At 61.1% G+C, this 21,547-nt stretch overlaps 1 protein-coding gene across 3 annotated transcripts in view; it reads left to right on the top strand.

Annotated features, from left to right (window-relative positions):
- Positions 1-1,080: 1,080 nt before the first annotated feature.
- CDC42BPB (CDC42 binding protein kinase beta) overlaps positions 1,081-21,547 on the top strand; it is a 64,916-nt gene continuing 44,449 nt past the window's right edge. For all 3 annotated transcript variants that reach the window (XM_054692824.1, XM_037504053.2, XM_054692823.1), the window contains exon 1: positions 1,081-1,255. In XM_054692824.1, the coding sequence (XP_054548799.1) occupies positions 1,081-1,255 (175 nt within the window). The remainder of the gene's footprint in view (positions 1,256-21,547) is intronic.

Below are 21,547 nucleotides of genomic sequence, written 5' to 3'. Positions count from 1 at the left end.
GTCCAGCCCCGCCGGGCGCCCCGCAGACACCCCGGGGCCCGAGCGCGCGGCGGGCGCTGGACGCGGCCCCCGGCTCAGCCCGGCGCGTCCCGCGCCCCCCGCCCGGGCGCCCCTGCAGCCGGGACGCGGTCGCCCGCTCGGGCCGGGGCTGCGGGCTCGCCCCCCGCTCCCCGACACCCCGACCAACGCGGGCGCCCGGCGGGGGCGCGGGCCCGCTCCCCGCGACAGCGCACCCCGAGGCGTCGGCGTCGGGGCGGGCCGGGGGCGGCGGCGGGCGGTGGCCTCGGCGTCGCCGGAGCTGCGGCGCGCGTCCCTCGACGCCCCGGCAGGCCCGCGAGCGCCGGGCCCGGAGCGGGCGCCCGGCGGGTCGCGGGCGTGGGGCGCCGACCCCGGGGCGCGCCGACCCCCGGGCGCGCGCACGAGGAGGGCGGGTCCCGCAGCGCGGGCGCGCGCCGCCCGGCCGCCCTGTGCGCACGCGCCGGCGCCGCAATCTCGGCGGCGCTCTGCAGGCCCCGCCCCCGCAGGGCGGGGCTCCCGGAGGCCCCGCCCAGCCCGCCGGCCTCCCTACGGCGCGCGGCGAGGTCCGATCCCGCCGGGCGCCGGGCGCCGGGCGCCGGGAGCCGCCGCGCAGGGGCGGGGCGGCGCGCTGAGGTCAGCGCGACGGCGGCCGGCCCCGCAGCGGTTGGCTGCGCCCGCGCCGGCCGCGCCCTGGTTGGCTGCGGGCCGCGGGCTGGGCGCGGCGCGGGGCGGGGCGGGGCGGGGCGGGCGGCGCGCGGGCGGGCGGGCGCCGGCCGGGCTTGCGCAGCGCTGGGCTCCGCGCCGCTCGGGTCGGCGGCGGCGGGCGGCGGCGAGGGCGCGGCGAGGCCCGGCGGGCGCGGGCGCGGGGCGGCGCGGGGCGGCGAGCCCCATGGACCCGCGGGCCCCGGCGCCCCAGACGCAGCGCCGCCGCGAGCGGGCCCCCGGGGCGGCCTAGGCCGGGGCGCGCCGGCGCGCGCGGGCGGGCGAGCGGGCGCCGCGGCCCCCGGGGGCGCGCCCTGACGGGCGGCCGCCGGGCGGGTCCCGCGCGGGAGCGGCGCCGCCATGTCGGCCAAGGTGCGGCTCAAGAAGCTGGAGCAGCTGCTGCTGGACGGGCCGCGCCGCCGCGAGGGCGCCCTGAGCGTGGAGGCGCTGCTCGACGTGCTGCTCTGCCTGTGCACCGAGTGCGGCCACGCGGGCCTGCGCCGCGACAAGTACGTGGCCGACTTCCTCGAGTGGGGTGAGTGCCCGCGCCCGCGCCCCCGCGCCCCCCGCCCGGCCGGCCCGCCCGAGGCTGGAGCGCGTTTCCTGCCGCCCTCCCGGGATATCCGCCCCCGCCCCGCCGGCGGGCCCGGCCGGCCCTGGGCGCCCCACCCGGCGGCCGGTGACAGCCCGCGCGGCCCCGCTGGGTCCGGCCCGGCCCGGCCCGGGGCCCTGGCGCCGGCGAGGCGGCTTCGAGGCCGAAGGCCTGGTCGCCGGCGGTCGTGCGCGAGCCCGCGGCCCGGCCGCATTGTGCTCGCCCCGCGCCCGCGCTGTTGGGGGCGGCCGGGCCGAGAGAAACTTTGCTCGCCTGACCTGCGAGCCCTGCCCTGCCGGCGGGACCGCGCTCGGCCTCCTCTGCTTGCCCGCGAAAGGCCATCAAGTCGCTTAGTGGCGTTTCGGGGCTGGAGACCGAGGGCCCCGCGAGGCCCGGCGGCCGTCCGAGCCCTCGGACTCACCCGCGGAGAGGCGGTGCCCCCTCGGGCCGAGCCTGGGGACCTGCCGCGGGCGTTGGCCGCGCAGTCGTTTCTGATCTTGGGCTTGATAAGGCTGATATTTACTCGGAGAAGCAAACCGACGAGCTTGCCGGAATGGGAGCTGCAATGTGGAATTTTGTCTCCAAATTAAACCTTAAGTTGCCATGTTCTTCCCAGGGCTGCTGTGTTGCTCTTGGGTGAGCCCGGGAGAGCACCGCCCGGGTGTCCTGCAGGGTGGGACTCGGTGCGGGGGTGACGCCGCCCTCAGAAGACGCAGGGAGTTGGCTCTCTGGGGTCCTTTATCCCTGGCCGGTTTTCCGACTGAATACCCAGCCCCCTGCACAGTTGCTCACAGAGCGAGGTCTTCCTTGCCTGGGACATGGGAGGCTCCCAGGAGCTGCCTGCCCTTCTTTTCTGAGCTTTAGGTTTTGCAACCACAGACCTGAGCCACAGTCGGGTTCATCTCGGAGCGCGTCTGTGAGAGGGAGGAGGAAGCGGCAGAGGTTGGGTTAGCTGGCAAGGTGTGGCCGGCTGGCCTCTGGCCCGGGGACCGCAGCCCCTGGGTGGGGAGGAGCGTGTAGCTGGGTGCCCTGGGTGAGGGTCCCTGTGCTGCCCGCGGCCCAGCTCCGGCAGCTGGAGGGCTTAGGGGGGAAGATCTTCTTAGCATGCGTGCAGGCCTTGGTCGGTGAGATTTGACTTTCCCAAATCCAAACGGAAGCTGTGTGCTCTAATGTAGAAGTATTTTCAAAATTTTGTGTTGGCTCTTTAGAAATGATTACGAATAAATCAAGCTATCCTAAGAACTCAGTTGGCACAGAAGCATAAACTTTAAATAATGAAAGAGATTGCAGTTTTGAAGGTGGCATTTTAATGAACTCTTAATCCACTTTGGAAGTGGCATTCAGCCCCCTGGCAGTGGCGTGCACGGCGGTGGCATGGTGCCAGCGAGCTAGGGGTGCAGCCATTGCTCGGTGTTAGTGGGGTGTTGGGTTATTTCCATTGGAAGGCAAAGAGTGACCTTTCAAATGGGTGATATTTGGAGCATTATCGGTACCCTGACTCCTTGAAGGAATTACTTCTGCTTGGAAAATAAATGTGAGATACAGGTGCCCACCCCGCCCGCTGGGTTTGGGGTCACCCTGCAGGACCTGTTGCTGCCATATTTGCTGTGTGGCGCTGCTCACAGAGCCTGCTCAGGGTCTGGTGACAGGTGTGTGGACTCTGACTCTCCATTCAGAGAAGTAGCTGGTGCAGCTCAGTTTTTGAGACTTTCGGGGAATCTGAGAAAATTCGCTAAGTGTAGGTAATTAAGTCTTAGGTTTTGAAAGAGAACCCCTTCCACCTCTTGTTTCCTTATTGCTGTGGTGGGCACATGAACCGGCCGTCTTAGCTCTTCAGGTAGGTTTTGTCTTTAATTTTCCCTTGACTGTGTTCATAGTTTGAGCTTCTGTGTAAGATCTTGTATCTTAATTAAAAGTTGAAAATTCCCTATTTGGCTTGTGTAGTTCCTTAAGCGATTTTAATATAAATTTGATACCTTTCGAGGCGGGGGACCAAACACTAAATTTTTCCAAGTAAATAGCAACTAAGATGGACACGAGGCCAGTTTGTGGAGTGGCTGGCGCCCCTGTGGACAGTGCTGAGTTTTGAAGCCCCAGTTTGTTGGCCTTGGGGGGATCACAGTGGCTCTGCTCTGGCCCCCCAGTCGCCTGCCTTCCTGGGAGACAGACCTGAACTGGGCAGGCCTGAACTGGGCTTCTCTCCCTGGGACCAGTATGTCTTCCTTAATGCATGGAGTTCACCTGCCAGCTCTCTGGAGGTGTCCTAGCTCAGGGCCTTTCTCACGACGAGCACTGCTGTGCCGCCTCGAGTTGTCCTTCATCCGTGTGCCCCAAAGTGGTTGCCCCGCAGCCAGGCCCTGGAGACCCCTGGCTGTGAGCGCCTTGCTCAGTGGACCCAGTGCGGGCAGCCTGGTAACTCCACACTGCACAGAGGACGCCAGAGCAGCCGAACGGACGTAGCTTTTGAGTTGAATGACCGAAGAGGCCAAATCAAGACGTTCACCTGTTTTCTTTTCCTATCGTTGGAACGGGGATAACATAAAACTAAAGAAAAATTTGAATTACCACACAACCCAAATAAAACCCCTGCGTCTCATCCTGCAGCACAGCATCTTGTCTCGAGTCTCAGGCTCTCGCGCAACAGGTGGCGCTTGCTTGGGCGGCAGCGGGACGGGAGGGCACAGGTGCTGGCGGTGCGAGCGCCGTGGCGATTTGGGGAAGGCTTTGTTCGTGCTTGAGAGCTGCCAGAGAAACTTCACTTTTTTAAAACCAACACTTTCTGCAGGGTGAGTTAAGGCCGCAGTTGACAGCGTGGCTTTAAGTCATCTGTGTTGCTCGGGGCTTTTGGTCGGTCTTATTGACCGGGAGGTAATTGGCGGCAAAATTGGTTTTGGATTCAATATTGCAAAGTGAGTCAATTATATAATAGGAGACTTTGGGTTTTGTATCTGCAGGCAAGAATCACGTTCAGAGGGAATTTGGAGTGGAGTCACTTAGTCTCAGCCAGTCTCTGCCCTTGTCTAGCGCTTCCTGCAAACACGGGGAACTTGCTCTTATCAGGGGGCTGCTGGGGTGGCGGGGCCTCCAGAATCACAGTCCCAGGTCTGACACCGTGGGCCGGGGATCTCACTCAGGCCTCGGCGGTGATAGTGCTGAGATTTACCCTCTAGGCCGCCAGGGAGGCAAGTCTGACGCCATTGGGATGGCGATGGCTCCAGAACTCAGCCTCGGGTACGAAACCTAGAAACAGGAATGATGGTGACCTGCCGTTCGCGCCCTCTCCACGCGCCCGTGTGCTCAGCCAGCCTGAGGGTCCCTCCGGATCACTCCTGGGCCAGCAGCCCCCCAGCCTGGGTTTTCTCTCCTCCTAAGACCAGTCAGGGACCTGTTAACACGGGGCCCCCTCGCTGGCATCGGCCTGGAAGTAGCCGGTTTTAGAGCAGCCTTTCTTTCCACGTCCATTGTCCCCGCCCTGGCCGGAGCCCTCAAGCCGCAGGCCTGCGTGGGAGCCTTTCTCACGGGAAGACGTGGCTGCCCCGCCGGACCCGTCTCATGCGTGTCTCATTTCATGCTCCCCCTTCGGAAAAGTCTCCGGTGACTTCGGATTCTGTCGCCTTGAAAGACGCCATGTGCAATCCACATCCAGGGTCAGAATTGACTCCAGAGACACACCTGATCTTAGTTTTAGGGGTTGCAAGGCGCAGCCCTTCTGACCAGACCTGCGGGGGGTTTCCTTGAGCTGTAGCGCTTCCTTTGTCAAAGTAGCGCGTTGACTTCGTTTCACAAGTCGGGTAGTCGTGGGAGCCGTGGTGGGACGCAGCAGAGTCCCCCTGCCCTGTGTGGCTCTCCCTCCGGGGGGCGGCCCCTCTCAGCCCCTCTGCTTCTGCCAGGAACGGTCTCCCTGGAAACAGCCAGAGCACAGAGGCTTAAAATAAGGCACATTAAGTGGGGTCTCAGAGTCCAGGGCTGGTAAGACGGCCTCGGGCCAAGAAGCCCTGGGCGGCCCCTCCTCACCCTCAGCTCGGTGGCCGCTGCACCTCACTGGCGGCGGGTGTCTGTTGCCACGGAAGGCGGGGAAGCCAGGGTGCTGGCGGCTACTCAGCGGTTTCTGCCTCAGATTTCATTTTTCTATGTAGCAGGCTTGTTCTGCTCGTTTCTGGTTTTTCCATTTTAGATGTTTTCTGTGGATTTCCTACTGTGGAGAAGGTTCTAGAACCCTTACATCTCTTTTTCCCAAAACACTTCCCCCTCCCTTTTTCAAATATGACTGTAGAATGGTTTTTGTTTACATGGCTATGTCTGTCGGTCTCTGTTCTTGTTGTCAGGCTGATTCCTTCGCAGCTGAGCCACGTGTCTTTAAGGGACAGCTCGGCCTGCCCGCAGGGCGCGCCCAGCCTCTCCCCCTCAGACTGTGTCCAGGCCTCCCTCCAGGCCTGCGCCTCACAGTCGCCTGGGGTTCCCCAGCGGGAATTCCTTCTGTCTCCTCTGTCGAATCCCCCCTCAGAGACCTGTGTTTTTCTCCTTTTGCTGAAATACGTTTTCCGAGGCTTCCTGACAAAGCTCACCAGTGATACAGCTTGGAGGCCTGGCCTGCCTGTGTCTTCGCTTCCCTCAGCCTTCGGTGAGGTGCGCTCGGGCATCGAAGGCCTGTTGCCGCCTGGCTCCCGGGCGCCGGGGCGCCGCAGCCCGCCTGTGAGGGGCTGGGATTTCCCGGGGCTCGTGTGTCCCTCTTCCAGGAAACTTTCCGGGGTTGCTTCTCCGTTCTCTCTCCCTGAGGAGCCTGCCCGGCCCCTCTCACCTGCTTTCCCCCTTTGCGTGTCCCCCACGTTCCTGGGCAAGCCCTCAGCTTCATCTTCTGGGCGTGTGACCTGCCAGCCTGGCTTTCGTTTCTGCGTCTTGCTCTGGGTATTCCTGCCCCTGGCATCCTGTTCTGTCTCGTCCGGGCAGCCCGTCTGCCGGCAACCTCCTCGAGGGGCGCACACGCCTTTCAGTTGGAGACATTTATTGTGTCTTTGTCCTGCCCTCGGGGTCCTCGTCCTCTGCCGGCCTTCACCTCAGCTGTCAGGGCCTTTGTCGGGGTGTGGGGTATCAGTGGCTGTCTTCCTTAGCAGGGCGCGCTGGGCGGGGGTGACCTGTGTGCCTGGATGCAGCAGCAACGAGGACAGGCGCTTGCTGTTTGAGGGGTGCCGTCAGAAGTGGCCAGAGGGGTCTTTCTTGGCCCTGTGAGTCTCCCCAGAGTGGGGTCTCTCTGCGCCGCATGAGGAGGTGGTGGGTGAGGGTGGTGGGGAGGCGGGGTGTTGCTGCTTCTCCCGCAGGCTCGAGGCTGGCCGCGTCTGTCCATGTGGGCTCATCCTCACCTGCCCTGCACGTACCTTCTGGTTTTCTGGCTTTGCTGACCATTTGCCTGTCCCCCGGGCAGGGTCACGCCGGCCATTCTCTGCTGTCATCTGCCATTCGTGCGACCTGGGGCTCCAGGCCCCCGCCTTGTCTGCGCTGCCCCGGCCCTGTGGTTAGAGCCCCAGCGTAGAAGGCAGAGGTGGGGCTGGGGGGGGTGGTGAGGCCGGCTGTGGCGGCAGAGTGGTGCCCAGGTGTGCTGAGCCACCCGGGTGCCTGTGGAGGTCCCGGAGCTCCGTGTTGTGACTCGGGGACTGTCTTTCTCCGATTGACAGGGACGGATTCTCTTCAGTGCCAAAGACTGAGGTTTGTGGGACAAAATTAACCAACTTAGGAGATGGTCTTGCCCCTCGCAGTCTTCTGGGGACAGAAGTCACAGCGGAAGTGGAAGGACGAGGCCCTTGCCTGGCCCAGATACGGCTCAGGCAGTCGCTCTGTGGCCCTGGGCACAGTCACTTTGTTCGAAGAGTTTAAGTTGGGGCTGAGCCTTATAGTTTTACCTGCTGAGGTGAGAGGCGGCTCTTGCACCGGCTCTCCACCGGGGCGCTGTGGCCGGCGCAGCTGACGGGCGTGCGGCAGGCCGAGGAGGCAGTTCTGTAGCTCGGTGACAGGTGGGCTTTTTATTTTATTTTCTTTTTTCTTTTTTTTTTTTTTCTTCTAAGATTTATTCATTTATACAAGCACTGGGTACAGTCAGAAGCGCAGGACGGTGAGAGGATTCGCCAGAGCCAGAGCGGGGAGCAGAACCCGCAGACTGATGAAATACACTGCTGAGGGGAGCAGCGGGCGGCAGGAGAGGTCTGCGCACCATGTGGGACCCTCGCCTGGAGGCCGGGGATTGAACCGGCGCTGCAGAGGCTGCGGGCAGCTTTGCAGCCCAGCGCTCAACCGCAGCGCCACCAGGGGAGGCCCCAGGTGGGCTTTTTAACCAAAAGTTTTTGAAATCAGATCGATTAGTGTGTTACCAGCTCCCTTTCCCGAAGCCCTGGACCGGGAGGGCCGGGAGGGGGTGGTGGACGCTGCCCTGGGGCGCGGGGTGTGGCTGCCGCCAGCACCGGTGCAGGCCACAGCATCCATCCACCTGTGGGGACAGGCGTGCTGTGGCCGCGCGGATATGCCTGGTGTCTCCTGCGGCGTTTAATTTTTAAAAAAAGAAGATTTGGCTTTATGAAGTTTTGGTAACCCTTAAGAATAGCAGGAGAGGCCCAGAGGGCCATTGACTGAGAGCACTTGAGAGACTGAAAGTGAACGACCGGCAGGTTGGACGGACTTACTGTGGCAAGACAAAAAGGTTTGTCTGCCATTTTCAGTTACCAGGTATTTTCTCTTTTTGGTGACACTTTATTGAGACCCACGCACGGTTCCCAGCGTGCACGGCCACCTCGACGCTTGACCCCAGCACGGCTGCCCCAGCCCCTCCCCGCAGCACCAGCCTCGTCTCCCGCCTGTCTGCCTGCGCCGCCCCTTCCCCGCACCACACGCGATGCTCTCGTCGTTGCCACCTCTGCCTGTCTCTTTGCCCTTGGGGTGCTGCCCTTCCCCCTCGGGTGGGCCTTGGGGCTCTTTCGGACTCTGGGCTGAGCCTTCGTCCTCTAGGTGGTGGCCGGGGCGGCTGCTGGGCCGCCTGGTGGCTGTGCGGCTTCTCCAGGCCAGGTGGTCCCCAGCTCCCCTCCGGGCCACAGCACCTGCGGCTTCGCCCCCTGCCCACGATGGCATCCCTTGGCTCAGCCGCGAGCAGGGTAGCTTGGTGACTTGCTTCTGCTGCAGGCCGAAGGTGCCTGGCTTCTTCACATCTGTGCATCTTTGTGGGAGAAAGGTCCACACAAGCCCATTTCTCAGCCATGCCGTCCTCTGGCCGTCGTCTGGGGCGTCCTCAGGGGTGTGTGCCCCACGCAGTCTCGGTGCCTCTCATAGGCGTCATGTCGCTCTCTCCACAGATCCCTGGGAAGCACAAAGGGTTTTTTTTTTTTAAGATGTAATGTATTTATTTATGCATATAAGAGCTGGGGTGCAGGCCAGAGGTGCGGGGGTGAGAGGACTCCCAAGAGACAGAGTGGGGAGCAGAACAGGTGGAACCACTGAAATCGACTGCTGAGGGGGCAGCGAGGAGACAGGAGAGGTCTGCAGCGCCCTGGGGTCAGCTCCCTGGCCGGGGACTGAACTCAGGCTGCAGGGGCTGCGGACAACTTGACAGGATCCCTGCGCCCCCAGGGAGGCCCTCATTGAATTCTTGATCTCATGTTCACATTGTTCACTGCGCCATGAGCAGTCACAGTTGATCTCTACGTGGCCCTGCAGAATCGCTGAGCTTGCTCATTGATACTAATCATTTTTGAGTGGGTTTCCTGGGGTTTTATATATAAAACCATACCACCTTCCAGTAGGACTCGTGTTGCTCCTTTCTTTCCAGTTTACTTCTCTTTGTTGCCAACTATTGCTGTGTCAGTGCCGCCAGCCCCAGTGCCAGGCGACGGTGGCAAAGTGGGAGTTACCATCTTACAGCTGGCTTTAGGAGAGGGCATCGTCGTGCCCGCTCAGGTTGGGGAATCCCTTTGCTCCCGGCACGCTGAGTGCTGTTGTCAACGACTTCTGTGTCTACGAGGTGCTCTCGTGGCTTCTGCTCTTGCTAGATGCGTTGGGTGCTGGGTGCTCAGGGCCGCCTCGCCCGCAGGCAGGCCAACGTGGTTCCGGGCCTCTTTCTGTTGCTGCCTTGGCTCTGCTGGCACTTGGTTGAAGATTCCTGCATGTGTCCATAGTGTTTCTTAGTGATCTTTCATTTCTATAGGGCTAGTAGCGACATCCCCTTTTTCATTTCAGTTCTGGTAACCTAAGTCCCTTTTTTGGGACCAAACTTAAAAACTGTTAAAATGGCAAATTTGGCCCTCCCTGGGGGCACAGCGGTTAAGTCTCAGCACTGTCAAGCTGTCCGCGGCCACTGCGGTCTGATGCGATCCCTGGCCAGGCAGCTGACCCACAGCGCGCGGCAGACCTCTCCTGTCTCCCCTCAGCAGCGGATTCCAGTGGATCCGCCTGTTCTGCTTCCCACTCTGTCTCTGGTGAACCCTCTCACCCCACACCTCTGGCCTGTACCCCAGCTCTTGTATGCATACATAAGTAAATCTTTTAAAAGATGGCAAATTTTATATAATACCTGTTTTATCGCAGTAAAAAAGTAATTGCAAGTGAGAGTCATTGAGACATGTGTATTGTGTGTGAGGGACCTGGTTCTGCCTGGCTCCTGGGGTGTCCACTGTGCTCATGTTCCATCACCCTCAGCCACGCCAGTGACCCCTAGGCTGCCCAATTTGGGGCTAGACATGAGTGCAGAAATTGCTCTGTTCTAAAAACTCTGCAGAGGCAATAATGATGTCTCTGGATCTAGCACACCCACCACTTCTCAGTTGTTCTTAGATGCTTTCTCTGCAGACACCTCCTAGTCACGCCTAGGCCCTGTCCTCGCTGGGGGAGCGTAGGTACGGGCCCGGCTCCCTGGGGCTTCCTCTTACCAAGTACTGAAAACATTGACGTAAACCCAGGCATTTCAGGTCACATTAGGGCAGCGCGTTGTAATTTTAAATAGTTTTTTTTTTTTTTTAAAGATTTTTTTTTTTTTTTTTAATTTATACAAGCACTGGGTACAGTCAGAAGCACAGGAGGGTGATAGAATTCATCAGAGCCAGAGCGGGGAGCAGAGCAGGCAGAAGGACCAAAGTACACTGCTGAGGGGAGCAGCGGGCGGCAGGAGAGGTCTGCGCGCCATGTGGGACCCTTGCCGGAGGCCGGGGATCGAACCAGCGCTGCAGAGGCTGCGGGCAGCTTTGCAGCCCAGTGCTCAACTGCTGCGCCACCCGGGAGGCCCTAATTTTAAGTAGTTTTAAAGTTACCAGAGTCCTGTGTACTCATGACTGTAGAACTCCAGGGGTTCCCGGGGCCCCACGTCCTCAACCCAACTGTGCCACCAAGTCTTTTTCATTTTAGAGCTTACTCTGGACTTTACATTAAAATTGAATATTGCTTTAAAAACTTTTTTGATACCAAACGATATGTTCCTAGTTGTCATCGTTTAAAAGTGTTCATGAGATGGAATATTACTCAGCATTCAAAAAAGATAAACACATGCAATTTGCAGCAACATGGATGGTGCTGGAAGGGATCATGCTCAGCGAAATAAGCCAGAAAGAAAAAGAAAAATACCAGATGGTCTCACTCATAGCAGGAATCTAGAAAACTTAAATAAGGGGCCAGGAAAATGAATAACTATAAGAAAGTGAAAATCAAAATCAACAAACAACTATGAACCAGAGACACTCTACGGGGGGTTGGGGGTGGGGAAAGGAGGGATTGGGGTCAAAATAAGGGGGTTGTAATTGTATGGGGAATGTAAAAATAAAATTTAAATTAAAAAAAAATAAAAAAATGTTCATGAGAAGCTAGCGGGGACCCGGCTGTTCCTCGTGTCCGAGCACTGTGACGTCTCTCCATGGTGGGGGTCGCTTCGGGGCTGACAGGCGTCACTCCGCCCTCGGAGGGGCCCCCAGCTGGGCGCCCCTCTGTCCCCTGCCTGTGCAGTTCAGCCCGCGAGCTCACGTTCTGTTGACTTTTAATGTATATTCCCAATGGAGGGGAAACCTGTGGTTTGTCCTTTTCTGTATGTTTTTGGATTATTTTGATGTTAGACACGGTAGTGTTCTATGGACAATGTCTGCAGCCTCGGCCTGTACCGAGCACTGCTCTGCAGAGCGGCGTGTTCATCCTGAGACACCCGAGGGCAGTGCTGTTCCCGGGGCCTGCCGTCCCAGGCGCCCACGCCGCGGTGGCTGCTGCCTCTGTCAGTGCTGTTCCCGTGGACGCGCCCTCCGTTTCGTGGGCACTTTCTAATGGATCAACGTAAAATCATTTCATTACATTAGCTTTCTTTTTGTTTGTGGCTGGGTCATGTTTAAGTTTATTTCCACTCGCGGTCGTGGAACTGACCAGCGTGGGCGCGTGGAGTGCGTCTGTGCTGTAGCGACGCCGGCCCGCTGGGCACGCGAGCGCGGTGAGGGGACGAGCGGCACTTACGACGACAGCGATTTCATAACAATCGACTTGTAATATAAATAAAATTTCATTTAATAGGAAAATAAGACTCTGGAAGTCCAAGCCCTTCGCGTGACCCTCTTCGTGTTCCCATGGACATCCTTTTCCTTGCAGTTTGTTTTTTCCTCCTGCTCGTAATTCTCGTGGCTCGTGCTGCCTCAGGCATCGGTGTGAAGCCTGACACGTGCTGCTGTCGCTGCCGGAGCAGCGCGGCCCAGCCTGGGCGTGCGACGTGGGCGTGCTCTCGTGTGCTGCTGCCGAGACTTCCTTTTTAATTAACCTTATTTTAAAAAAAAAACAACCACCTTAAAATAACTTACAAATGTTTTTTAAAATAAAGCTTGCTGTGGAGAAGTGGAGCGGCTGGCGGAGCAGGTGCTCCCTGGCTCGGCAGCCGCGAGGGCGCCGTTGGCACTGGGAGTGGCCCCTGCCGCGGAGGGCGTGCGGGTGCGGGCAGGGGCCCGCGCAGCCTCTGCCTGCTGCGCCGAAGCCCGGCCCTCGCCAGCCTCGCGGAGTTCGTGCAGGATTCTTCCCAGCTCGTGAAACTGTTTCATGATCCAGAAGGAACGCCAGCAACAAAACAACACGCTCCTAGCTAATTAACTGGGCTCGGGCTGCTCCCCAAGCCCGAGGTGCTTCCAGTCAGGAAAACGAGCTGCTGCATGGTTTGCAGGACTTGGCGTCAAGCTTCCTGCTTGGAGTATTTGCTCAGGAAGCTTGTTTACGAGCTCCTTCTAGCTGGTCCTGCGAGCGTCCTCAGCTGCCCCCCGGCTGTGGGGCACGGATGCCCCGGCTGAAAACGCCCTGGCCACCCCAGGGCCGGCGTCTTCAAGTCCCGGTTTTCTTTATCTTCCTCATCAGTGGTAATTAAGTCATAGCAACTGATCACATTGGCTACACGAAATTCAGTTTTCTGTCACGGGCGGGACAGTCAAACCAGATGGCAGCACGAGCAGCCTGAGGACCGCCAGTCGCTGGCCGCGGTGGTTGTCAGACGAGGGCCGCCTCCTTCACCCCGCTCCCCGCAGAGCGCCATTTTGAGGCCATCCCAGACACCTGCCACCTCATTTGTAGACGTTTCCAGATGCACCTCAGAGGGGTAGGGTCGGCTTTCTCTTGAGAAGCCCCATCGGGCAGTGTTGTGGCCCCGGCCCTCAGGCGGCGCCGACTCCTCCTTGTCTCCAGGGTGGTTTCCCAGACGCTGGCCGAGGCCCCAACTCCCCTTGGGCCTCTGGACCCTCCCTCCTCCTGTGTGCCCAGGGGCCCTGCCCTGCCCTGCCGGCCGCCTCTGTTGGCACTACTAGTGTTTTCCTTGATGGACACATTTGACTTTGGACGTATCATTCCTGTGTATTTGCCCAGTATGTTCTGTGGGGGCTAATTGATGTGAAAGCCTGGGAGTTTCTCCCTTTGCTTGAAGTGTCGCGGAGGCATGTTCTCCAGCGGCCCCGGCTGCTTGAGCTGGGTGTGGCAGGCTGTGGGCCCTCTGTCCCCGGTGCCCGGGCTGGGCCCCCACCCCGTGTGAACACCCTGGTCTGCCCGCCTCATCTCCACAGCATCCTGCACGGCTTCCCCTCCCACTTCCCAGGACTCCGTTCTGGGTCTGGCCCAGCCTCGCTCTGTGCTCGTGATGGTTTTTATTAGCTGGCGTTTCATCAGCCGCGGCTGGTGTGGTGTTCTCTGTTTACTACTGTAAGTCGAAGCCCAGGGCACCAGGCCTGAGCTCTCCAGTGTGCCCCCCTTTCTGTGCTGGAGGCCCCCACCCCATACTGCATGGTGGCAGTGAGTCTCAGTGGAGATGAAGGGCCGCCTGGTCTCAGAGTTGGGTGGAGCTTGCTGGCTGGAGGGGTGGGCAGAGGCCTGGCTGAGTAACCAGACAGCCCCCGTGCTGGAGGGGTGGGGGCACCCTCGGGCCTGGGGAAGTCTTCCAGGCTGGCGCCGTCCTCAGAGGGGAGCCCAGAGCTCACTTGGGAGTTGCCCCCAAGTCTTTCCTGAGTGTTCGTGGGCTCGGGAGCAGGAGGTGCCCTGCAGGTCGGTACAAGCTGCCTTCCTGTCCTGTCTCCTCAAAGACGCGCTGCCCCTGTGTGCACCCTCCTGCTGTGTGCCCAGCGCCTGCTCCCACCTCTCAGCCTGACCTGACCCCGCTCCTCCGGCGAGCCCCTTCCTTACAAAGGCCCTTCCATGGTGGCATGGGCCCTTGTCCCCGTGGCTTCCCCTGCACACAGCCCCGCAGCTCCAGAGGCTCCTGCGTGTGGTAGGGTGGGTGACTGGACCGGGCTGGGTACAGGTGGAGCAGGGATGTGCTGGCAGAGGAGGGGGCAGACCTGCCTACAGGCCCAGGGCTTGGGGTTCAGGCTGGGAGATTTGCGCCCAACTGCACAGCTGGGAGCTTCTGGCTGCCCCACCTGGGAGCTCCGGTGGCTGTCCCTGCTAGAGCTCGCGCCCCTCTTCCTTCCTGGCCCGTCTGCGGTCCCGTGCCCGACCTGGGCTTTGCTGCATGGCCCCGTCCTTGCAGCGGGTCTCAGGGATTCAGTTTGCCTTTTGAAGGGGGTTTGCCTGAGGCCTCGAGGCCAGGTTGGGGTGAGTGTGGTCAGCCCTGCAGGAAGCCTGGCCCTGGGTTAGGTGGAGGCCTGAGAGATTGGCGGGCCCAGCAGAAGTGAAAGAGGGGTGTGGCCCGTCCAGCGCCGGGCTGCAGATAGCCTCATGGCCATCCCCTTCCTGGCCCTGCCACCACACATGTCCACGCGCCGCCGGCCTGGGCTGTAGGAAGTGGCTCGGAGGAGACTTTGCTGACACCGTCCCCTTCCCGGCCGTCGTGCACGCGCCGTGGAGCTGTTCACTGGCTCTCGGGAGCTGCTGCGGAGCAGCCCGGCAGAGGCCGCCTCCTCCCGGAGCACTCAGGAGGGGGCGGGGGGCGGGGGTGTGCATCCCCCCTCCCCGTGAAGACCAGGACGTGGACCTTTATGAGGCGCCGCCTGCACTTTCTCTGGCGTTTCCCTCTGGCCTATTGCCGGTGACAGGTGGCGAGAGGCCACCGCGCCCACCCACGTGATGTCTCAGCGGTGCTTCCAGACGGCAGCAGCTCTCGGTAGTTATGTTTTGGGGGAGTCAAAAGTTATTCATGGCTTTTCCATTGGGGGCTGCCCCTACTCCCCGCCTTGTGCCTACTCACGAGTCAGCGGTGAGGAGGGGCCGAGGGCATGGTTGCGGCCTGACCTAAAACGCCGCGCCCCCGCCTGCCTCGCAGTAGCGTGGCGCGTTCTGGACGGCCTTTGCCGCCTGCCTGCCTCAGCCCTCGTGGGAAGGGGGACACTGAGCAGGCGTCGCGGAAGCGCTGCAGAGCAACCCCGATGTAAAACGGGGGGCCTGGTCCTCACCCGCGCGCTTCAAGGGGACTTGCGAATGCTGAGCTGCAGGCGCACGCGAAAGGTTGAGAGAGGGTTTCTTTCCAAGGGAGGGGAAATGAGTAACTCGGGGAGAAAAGAGGGAGATAAGTTCGTAAATGCGTCCTGTCCGTTCCACGGACCTGGACTCCCAGTGACCCGCCGAGCTGGCGAAAAGCGTCCCCGGCCACACGGCCAGTTAAATACCCAAACCGAGGGCCTCGTTGCTTAACTCCGCCCTCAGGGCCTCGCCACCTCCCTTTGGTGGTCGTGGCACTCGCGGCTCCCGGTGTCTTGATGGAGTGGGGGTGCGGGCCACAGAGCCTGCGCGGAGTTTGCTCAGGACGTCCTCCCCCCTAACAGAAGCAGCAGCTTCCTGCCTCCCTGCTCACCCGGCGCAGCAGCGTTGCGCTCGGCAGGGTAAAGACAGAGGGCGCGGCCTCCGCCGGGTCTGCGTTCTTTCCCTCTGGCGTCTCCCTGATGCCGGTGTGTTCACGTTGCTGCACACGCAAGTGCTGAGGGGCTTGCATGGAGGAGGAGGCTCAGAAGCGTGTGAGTTTAGCAGGGTGCTCAGGCGTGAGGGCCGGTCCTGCCTGGCAGCCCCAGGGCCTGCGGGTAAGAGGGCTGCCGGGAGGGACAGGCGCGCTGGGAGGGAGGGCCTGTGTCCCGGGAGCGCCGCTGAGGCCTGGCCTGACCTGACCCTGCCGGGAGCCAACGGCCGCCCCAGGTGGGTGTGTCCCTGTGAGGCCGTCGGTGGGCGCATGGGGTCCTGACTGGGACAGGACAGTTTGTATTTTAGCAGGGAAACGCCTCAGCGTGGTCGGTGGTGTCCCCTAGGCTGCCACTTCTCTCTAGGCCCCCCTGGGGTCTCCACAGGCGAAAGCCGGTAGTTGACCCCAGTCCTCACCCCCCTGCAGGACAGAAGCCTGGCTTCTGCTCCCCGTGCTGTCCTCCGGGGCCCAGGCACGCGCGCCCCTCTTCTCCCCACGCGCCCCAGCTCAGGCCTGGACCCCTCCTTGCTCTCTGCTCACTCCCCGTGGGGCCGCCCCGCTTGAGCCTCCTCATACTTCACCGAGTCCCCCTTGGCCCCCAGCTCACTTGCTGGCCACTGCGCTGTCCTGCTTGCCCAGGCCTGGCCGGCCTAGCTCGGCAGGAAGTCCTGCTCCACCTTCAAAAGAGAGGGAGAACCTTGCCGCCCCCGTGCCTCTGTCTAGACCCTTGTCTGCGCACGCTGCACTCGCCCCCCAGCTGTCCTCTGCTCGCTGTCCTCTGCTGCTCCTCGCTGGGCAGTGGCTGGAGGTCCGGGCGGGAGGTGGGAGCCGGTCCGGGAGGCACCGATGGGAGGGGGCGACTCACCTCTTGCTCCACGCAGACTCTGCCCTGGGCCTGTGTGGTTCTCGCCAGCCAAACGAGGCGGAAAGAGAACTAAACCTACCTTCAAAAGTTACTGCAGAAAGTATGTGCTTTTGCGCAAGGGGCCTCCTGTTGTCCCCGGCAGCCGCACTGCTCTGGCCGCGGCTCCGCCCTGGCGCCTGGGCCCGCAGCCTGGCGGGCAGTGCGGTCTCTGCCCCAGGCGGACTCCTCAGCGCCCGGTTTAGAGGAAATTCCAGAACTGGCCTTTGCAGAGGAAAGCGGCCTCCTGGGGCTGCCTCTGCCCCTCACCCCTGTGTCCCTCTCCCCCACCGCCCCCTCCGTCTGGTGCAGGACTGGGGGGGGTGTTGTGCGGGAGTGGACGTGGCGAGTACAATGTCCTTGCTTCCCCCGGCCGGCCCGCGTCCAGTACTCTGGGCAGCCCGTCTCTTTATGCTCTAATTTCCCTTTTTCTTACATCGGGAGCGTCTGTGTGCCCTCTCGCGTGCCCCACCTTCCTGGTCGCCCTTCTGGGAGGGAGCCCTTCACCCCTGTCCTTCGCACAGCGGGTGTCATGTTGCTGGCGGCTACCCTGAGGGGCAGCAGGGCGTTGTGAAGAGGCCGGTCGCGGGGACACGGGAGCACGGCCTCCGAGGGTGCTTGGCTCTTTCCGGCGAGTGCTTGGGTCATTGATGGGAAGATCCTGGATGCGGGTCCTGGTCCAGACAGCAGCCTGGGGTGGGCACTGGCCTTGCCCAGGGGTCTCTCGGGAAAGGGCCTTGCAAGGGTCGCGTGGGAGCCTGGGGGGCTGAGTGCAGCTGAGAGGCTTGGGGTGACTTGCAGTGAGCAGGGAGGAGACTGGCTAGGAGCGGGGGGGGGGGGGGGGCGGAGCTGTGCTTTGACGGGATCTGCGGTGAGGGGCTGACAAGGCAGTGGACCTGCAGGTAAGCGGTGGGGGCTGGACTCCGGCGCAGGGGTTCCTGTCTGTCCTGCGGGGTGGTCCTTGAATATTTGCTGACAGCAGCTTTTGGTATGTGTTGCTGGAATGTGAAAGGTAATTTCACTTTTTCTAAACGCTGGAATAGAAAAAGGGGTGAGGGAGCCCTTCACCCCTGTCCTTCGCACAGCGGGTGTCATGTTGCTGGCGGCTGCCCTGAGGGGCAGCAGGGAGTTGTGTGGTGTCCTCAGTGTCCACGTGCTCACTGTGGCCAGGACCCGGCCTCTCTCCAGGGCTGGTGGGCGGGTGTTCCCAGAGTTATTGACTGTCTCCTGAGGGAAGGGGCGCTGAGACGCTGCCTGGCCTGGCCAGCTCTGGCTTCACTCGTGCCCTGAATGTCTGAGTGGGCGCCCGGCTCGGGACCAGCTCCTCTCCCACCTTGCCCCCCAATCCCGGCCGTGGGCAGCGCCCTTGCCCCCCTACTCCGGGGCCCTTTCTGGCGAGGGTGAGGAGGGCCAGCCTGCCTTGGGCTCTCCCCCGTGGCCCGGCCAGGTAGCTGTGGTGGCCAGTGTCTGGACGCCATGTCTCACGTTGTCAGGTGCATGGAGCCTCAGTGCAGCCCGGGTGCCGGCTTCCTGTGCCGCCTGGCGCTTCGCACTGCCGGCCGTGTGGCGCCCGGCACTCTGGGCCAGCTCCAAGCCCATGGCAGAGCTGGCTCTGGTGCTGGAGGGCAGCGTCCCGCAGACAGCACCAGGGCTCTGTGGGCACCACAGGCACCTGTGTCGCCCCTCTGCTCGCGCATGGGAGCTCTGCCTTCACCCTGGCCTCTGCACCCCTCTGGTACTGCAGTGTGCTTTTCTTTTCTTTCCTTTTCTTTTTAAGATTTTTTATTTATGCATACAAGAGCTGGGCTACAGGCCAGATGTGTGGGAGGGTGAGAGGACTCACCAGAGACAGAGCGGGGAGCAGAACAGACGGACTGACTGAAACACACTGCTGAGGGGAGCAGCGGGCGAGACAGGAGAGGTCTGCTGCGCCATGTGGGTTGCTCCCTGGCCGGCCGGGGATCGAACTTGTGCTGCAGAGGCTGAGGATTGCTTCATAGTGCGGTGATTAACAACCCTTGCACCACCAGGGATGCCCCACGACCGTGTGGTTTTCTTTCCTGTTAACCTCTCCTCTGCCTACTCACGGGAGCCGTCCTGTGTGTACCAACACTCCCCGCTGCCTCCTACCTGCTTGGGGGTCCTCACCCCAGCACCACGCCATTTGGGCCCTGGCCTTGCTCCCTGATGGACTCTGCCTAATGGGGCGCTCAGGGAGACAGCGGGACCTGAGGCGGGAGTGGAGCCAGCTGCCTGTCTGCCCCTCATCCTGGGGTGGCGCCCCGGCAGCCCTTCCTCCTCCTTCCAGCCGGGCACAGCAGGTCCAGCAGGTCCAGCCTGGCCGCGTCCCACACGTGCAGGGACCCTGGCTGGCGGGCTCCCCCAGCCTGCCATCAGCGTCTGCGTTCAGCTCTGCAGAGCCCAGGCTTCCAGAATCCCTTCCAGTGCCTCCTTTGGGCGCTGGTCCTCAGGCTCCCGAAGCTGCTGTCTCCATCGTAATGGTGTCCCCCTTTGCTTACTTTTGCTACCTAGTTAATAGTTCCTGCTGCTCGCGTTTCTGTGTGCAGAGAGCTGGACCACAGCTGTGGGTCTGTCTCTGGGCTCTGCCGCAGGTTCTGCGGGGACACGGAGTGACACCACCTGCCATGTCACTGCGCTCCACCAGGCGAGCTGTCGGCTCTCAGCCTCTCCTGCCATCCCGGCCTCCCCGGCCTGCGCGCCAGGCCCCTCCACGGGAGGTCACGCTCTGGTGGTGCTTGTGCTGTGTCCCCAGAGGGCCGAGACATCGGGGCCTGGAAACAAAGTCTTTCCCTTCCGGGTCCTCTGGCGCCCTCTGCTTTTGGACGTCCGCCTTCACGCGCATAGTGGGATCCCCGCCGCCCGCGCTCTCACTGTTGTCTTCCCAGCCGCTCCCGTGGGTCTGTTTCCATAGTTCCCCGTTGATCAGACTGACCCCGACGAACCCGTGTCCGTCCACTTCCAGGGAGCGTGGACAGAACTACGTAAAATGCACAAGGAACAAAATGTTTTATCTGGACGAGTAGGTGGAAACAGGACGGAGCAGCTTCCGGATAATCGCCGTGGAATGAGAGATGGGGGGGGGGGGCGCACGGCCTGGCTGCTGCTGACGCCCGGGAGGAGCCCTTTAGCCTATTTCCTGGGGAAGAAGTTCAGCCACCGGGGGTGGAGGGCTGTCTCGGCGGGCACGACTGAGCACAGAGCCCCGGGCCTCCCGTCCCGAGCGGCGTGGCCTCTTCTTGCCCAGTGGTGAGGAGACAGGTTAGCGGAGAGAAGGTCCCCTGTCAGCTCTTAGGGTTGATAGAAGTGGAAAGTGAGTTCGGGTTTCCTGAGCAGGGACGCTCTTGTGAGGAGGGTTATTTCCTATAACATAAAAACAGCAGCAGGGAGGGGTTTACGGCCGTTAGGTCCCACAAGCCAGAGTAAAATGCCTCTGCAGTGGCGAGTGGATGTCCCGACTGGGTGACCACAGGCCAGGCCTCAGGGACTGTCCCTCTCAAAGGAGCGGAGCTCGCCGTGGAGCAGGGAGAGGGGGGCACAGGGAGGCCGGGACCGCGTGGGTGTGACCCCGGAGATGCGGTTTTGAGGACAATTTTAGGGTGCCCGTGGGAGATCCCTAGAACTTCATCCTAAAATTAATTTAAAATAGTACAAAGGCTGGGGCCTCCCCTGGTGGTGCAGGGAGTTGAGCACCGTGCTGCAGTGTGAAAGCTGTCCGCAGTCTCTGCAGCGCCGGTTCTATCCCAGCCGGCTGGGGGGGGAGGTCCCACATGGCGCGCAGACCTCTCCTGCCGCCCGCTGCTCCCCTCAGCAGTGTACTTCGGTCCTTCTGCCTGCTCTGCTCCCCGCTCTGGCTCTGGTGAATTCTCTCACCCTCCTGCGCTTCTGACTGTACCCAGTGCATGTATAAACAAAACAAACAAACAAACAAATAAATAAATAAAAACATGCCTCTATTAAAAAAAAAAAAAATCTTTAAAAAAAAAAAAAAAGAAAATGGTCACTGCAGACTGTTCACTGTAGGAAAGTCAGGTTTAAAGTTAACCTTTTAAGCTTGGCGTTCAGTAGACGTGTGCTTTGGGATGGCTGGCGTGCGTGGCGTGGCGTGGGGTGGGGCGGAGCGTGGGGGGTGAGACGTGGCGGCACAGGAGGGAAAGCAGAGCCCCCGTGGCCGGGAACCGGGAGGGTGGCCCCAGAGGGCTGTGTGGGGGCCTCCCTCCGTCGTGCGCATGCCCATTGGGCTTGCACGCCTGAGACGGTGGCCAGCAAGGTGGCGTGTCCGGGCGTTGTCAAGGGGACACTGTGAGCGGTCGGCCCAGGTCCATGTGGTTGCGGCCACGGTCAGGTCCGTCCCGACTCCTGGTGAAATGGGACAGCGCGGCTTGTTGGGACGATTTTTCTCTGTAGTAAAACAAAAAGTTCCCCCAAAAGATATCGAGAGAGCTTGGTCTTCAGTGGCTGTTTAAAGTACACACTGCCATTAGGAATTTGGGGAATGTTTATTTTTGGTGATATTTGAAACAGAGATGAACCACAGATTTCCTTTAAGCTAGCTCCAGGGTTTTCTTGAGCCTGACCTTTGTAAAAAGTACATATTTTTGGAGCGCCTGGGCCCCGTGTGGCTGCCCACGTCTGTGCTGGTGGGTGCTTGTCGCGCGGCGACTGCCGGTCCTCGGCTCGGGGGTCCAGCACCGGTGTCCGGAGGGAAAGTCCAGAGTGGGAGCGTCGTGCAGAGCATGGTTAGAAGCCCAGGAGAGGTCAGACTGCAGGAGTTTTTTGGAGAAAAGTGTGGAGTCCACGTCATTTACGATGTGCACAGGGAGGCCCTTGTACACTTCACCCGGTTTCCTCAAAGGGGACATTTTCGCCAAACTGATCGCGGGAGGTTTGGACAAGAGCCGAGTAGAACAAATGCGGGCAAATACGAGCATATGGGTTAGGGCTGACGGTAAAACTAGAAACGGGGTAC

This window comes from Talpa occidentalis, unplaced genomic scaffold, assembly GCF_014898055.3.
Source record: "Talpa occidentalis isolate TD23 unplaced genomic scaffold, MPIMG_talOcc4v2.1 talOcc4.11, whole genome shotgun sequence".
NCBI lineage: Eukaryota > Metazoa > Chordata > Mammalia > Eulipotyphla > Talpidae > Talpa > Talpa occidentalis.
This window is presented reverse-complemented; position numbering and strand designations above follow the sequence as displayed.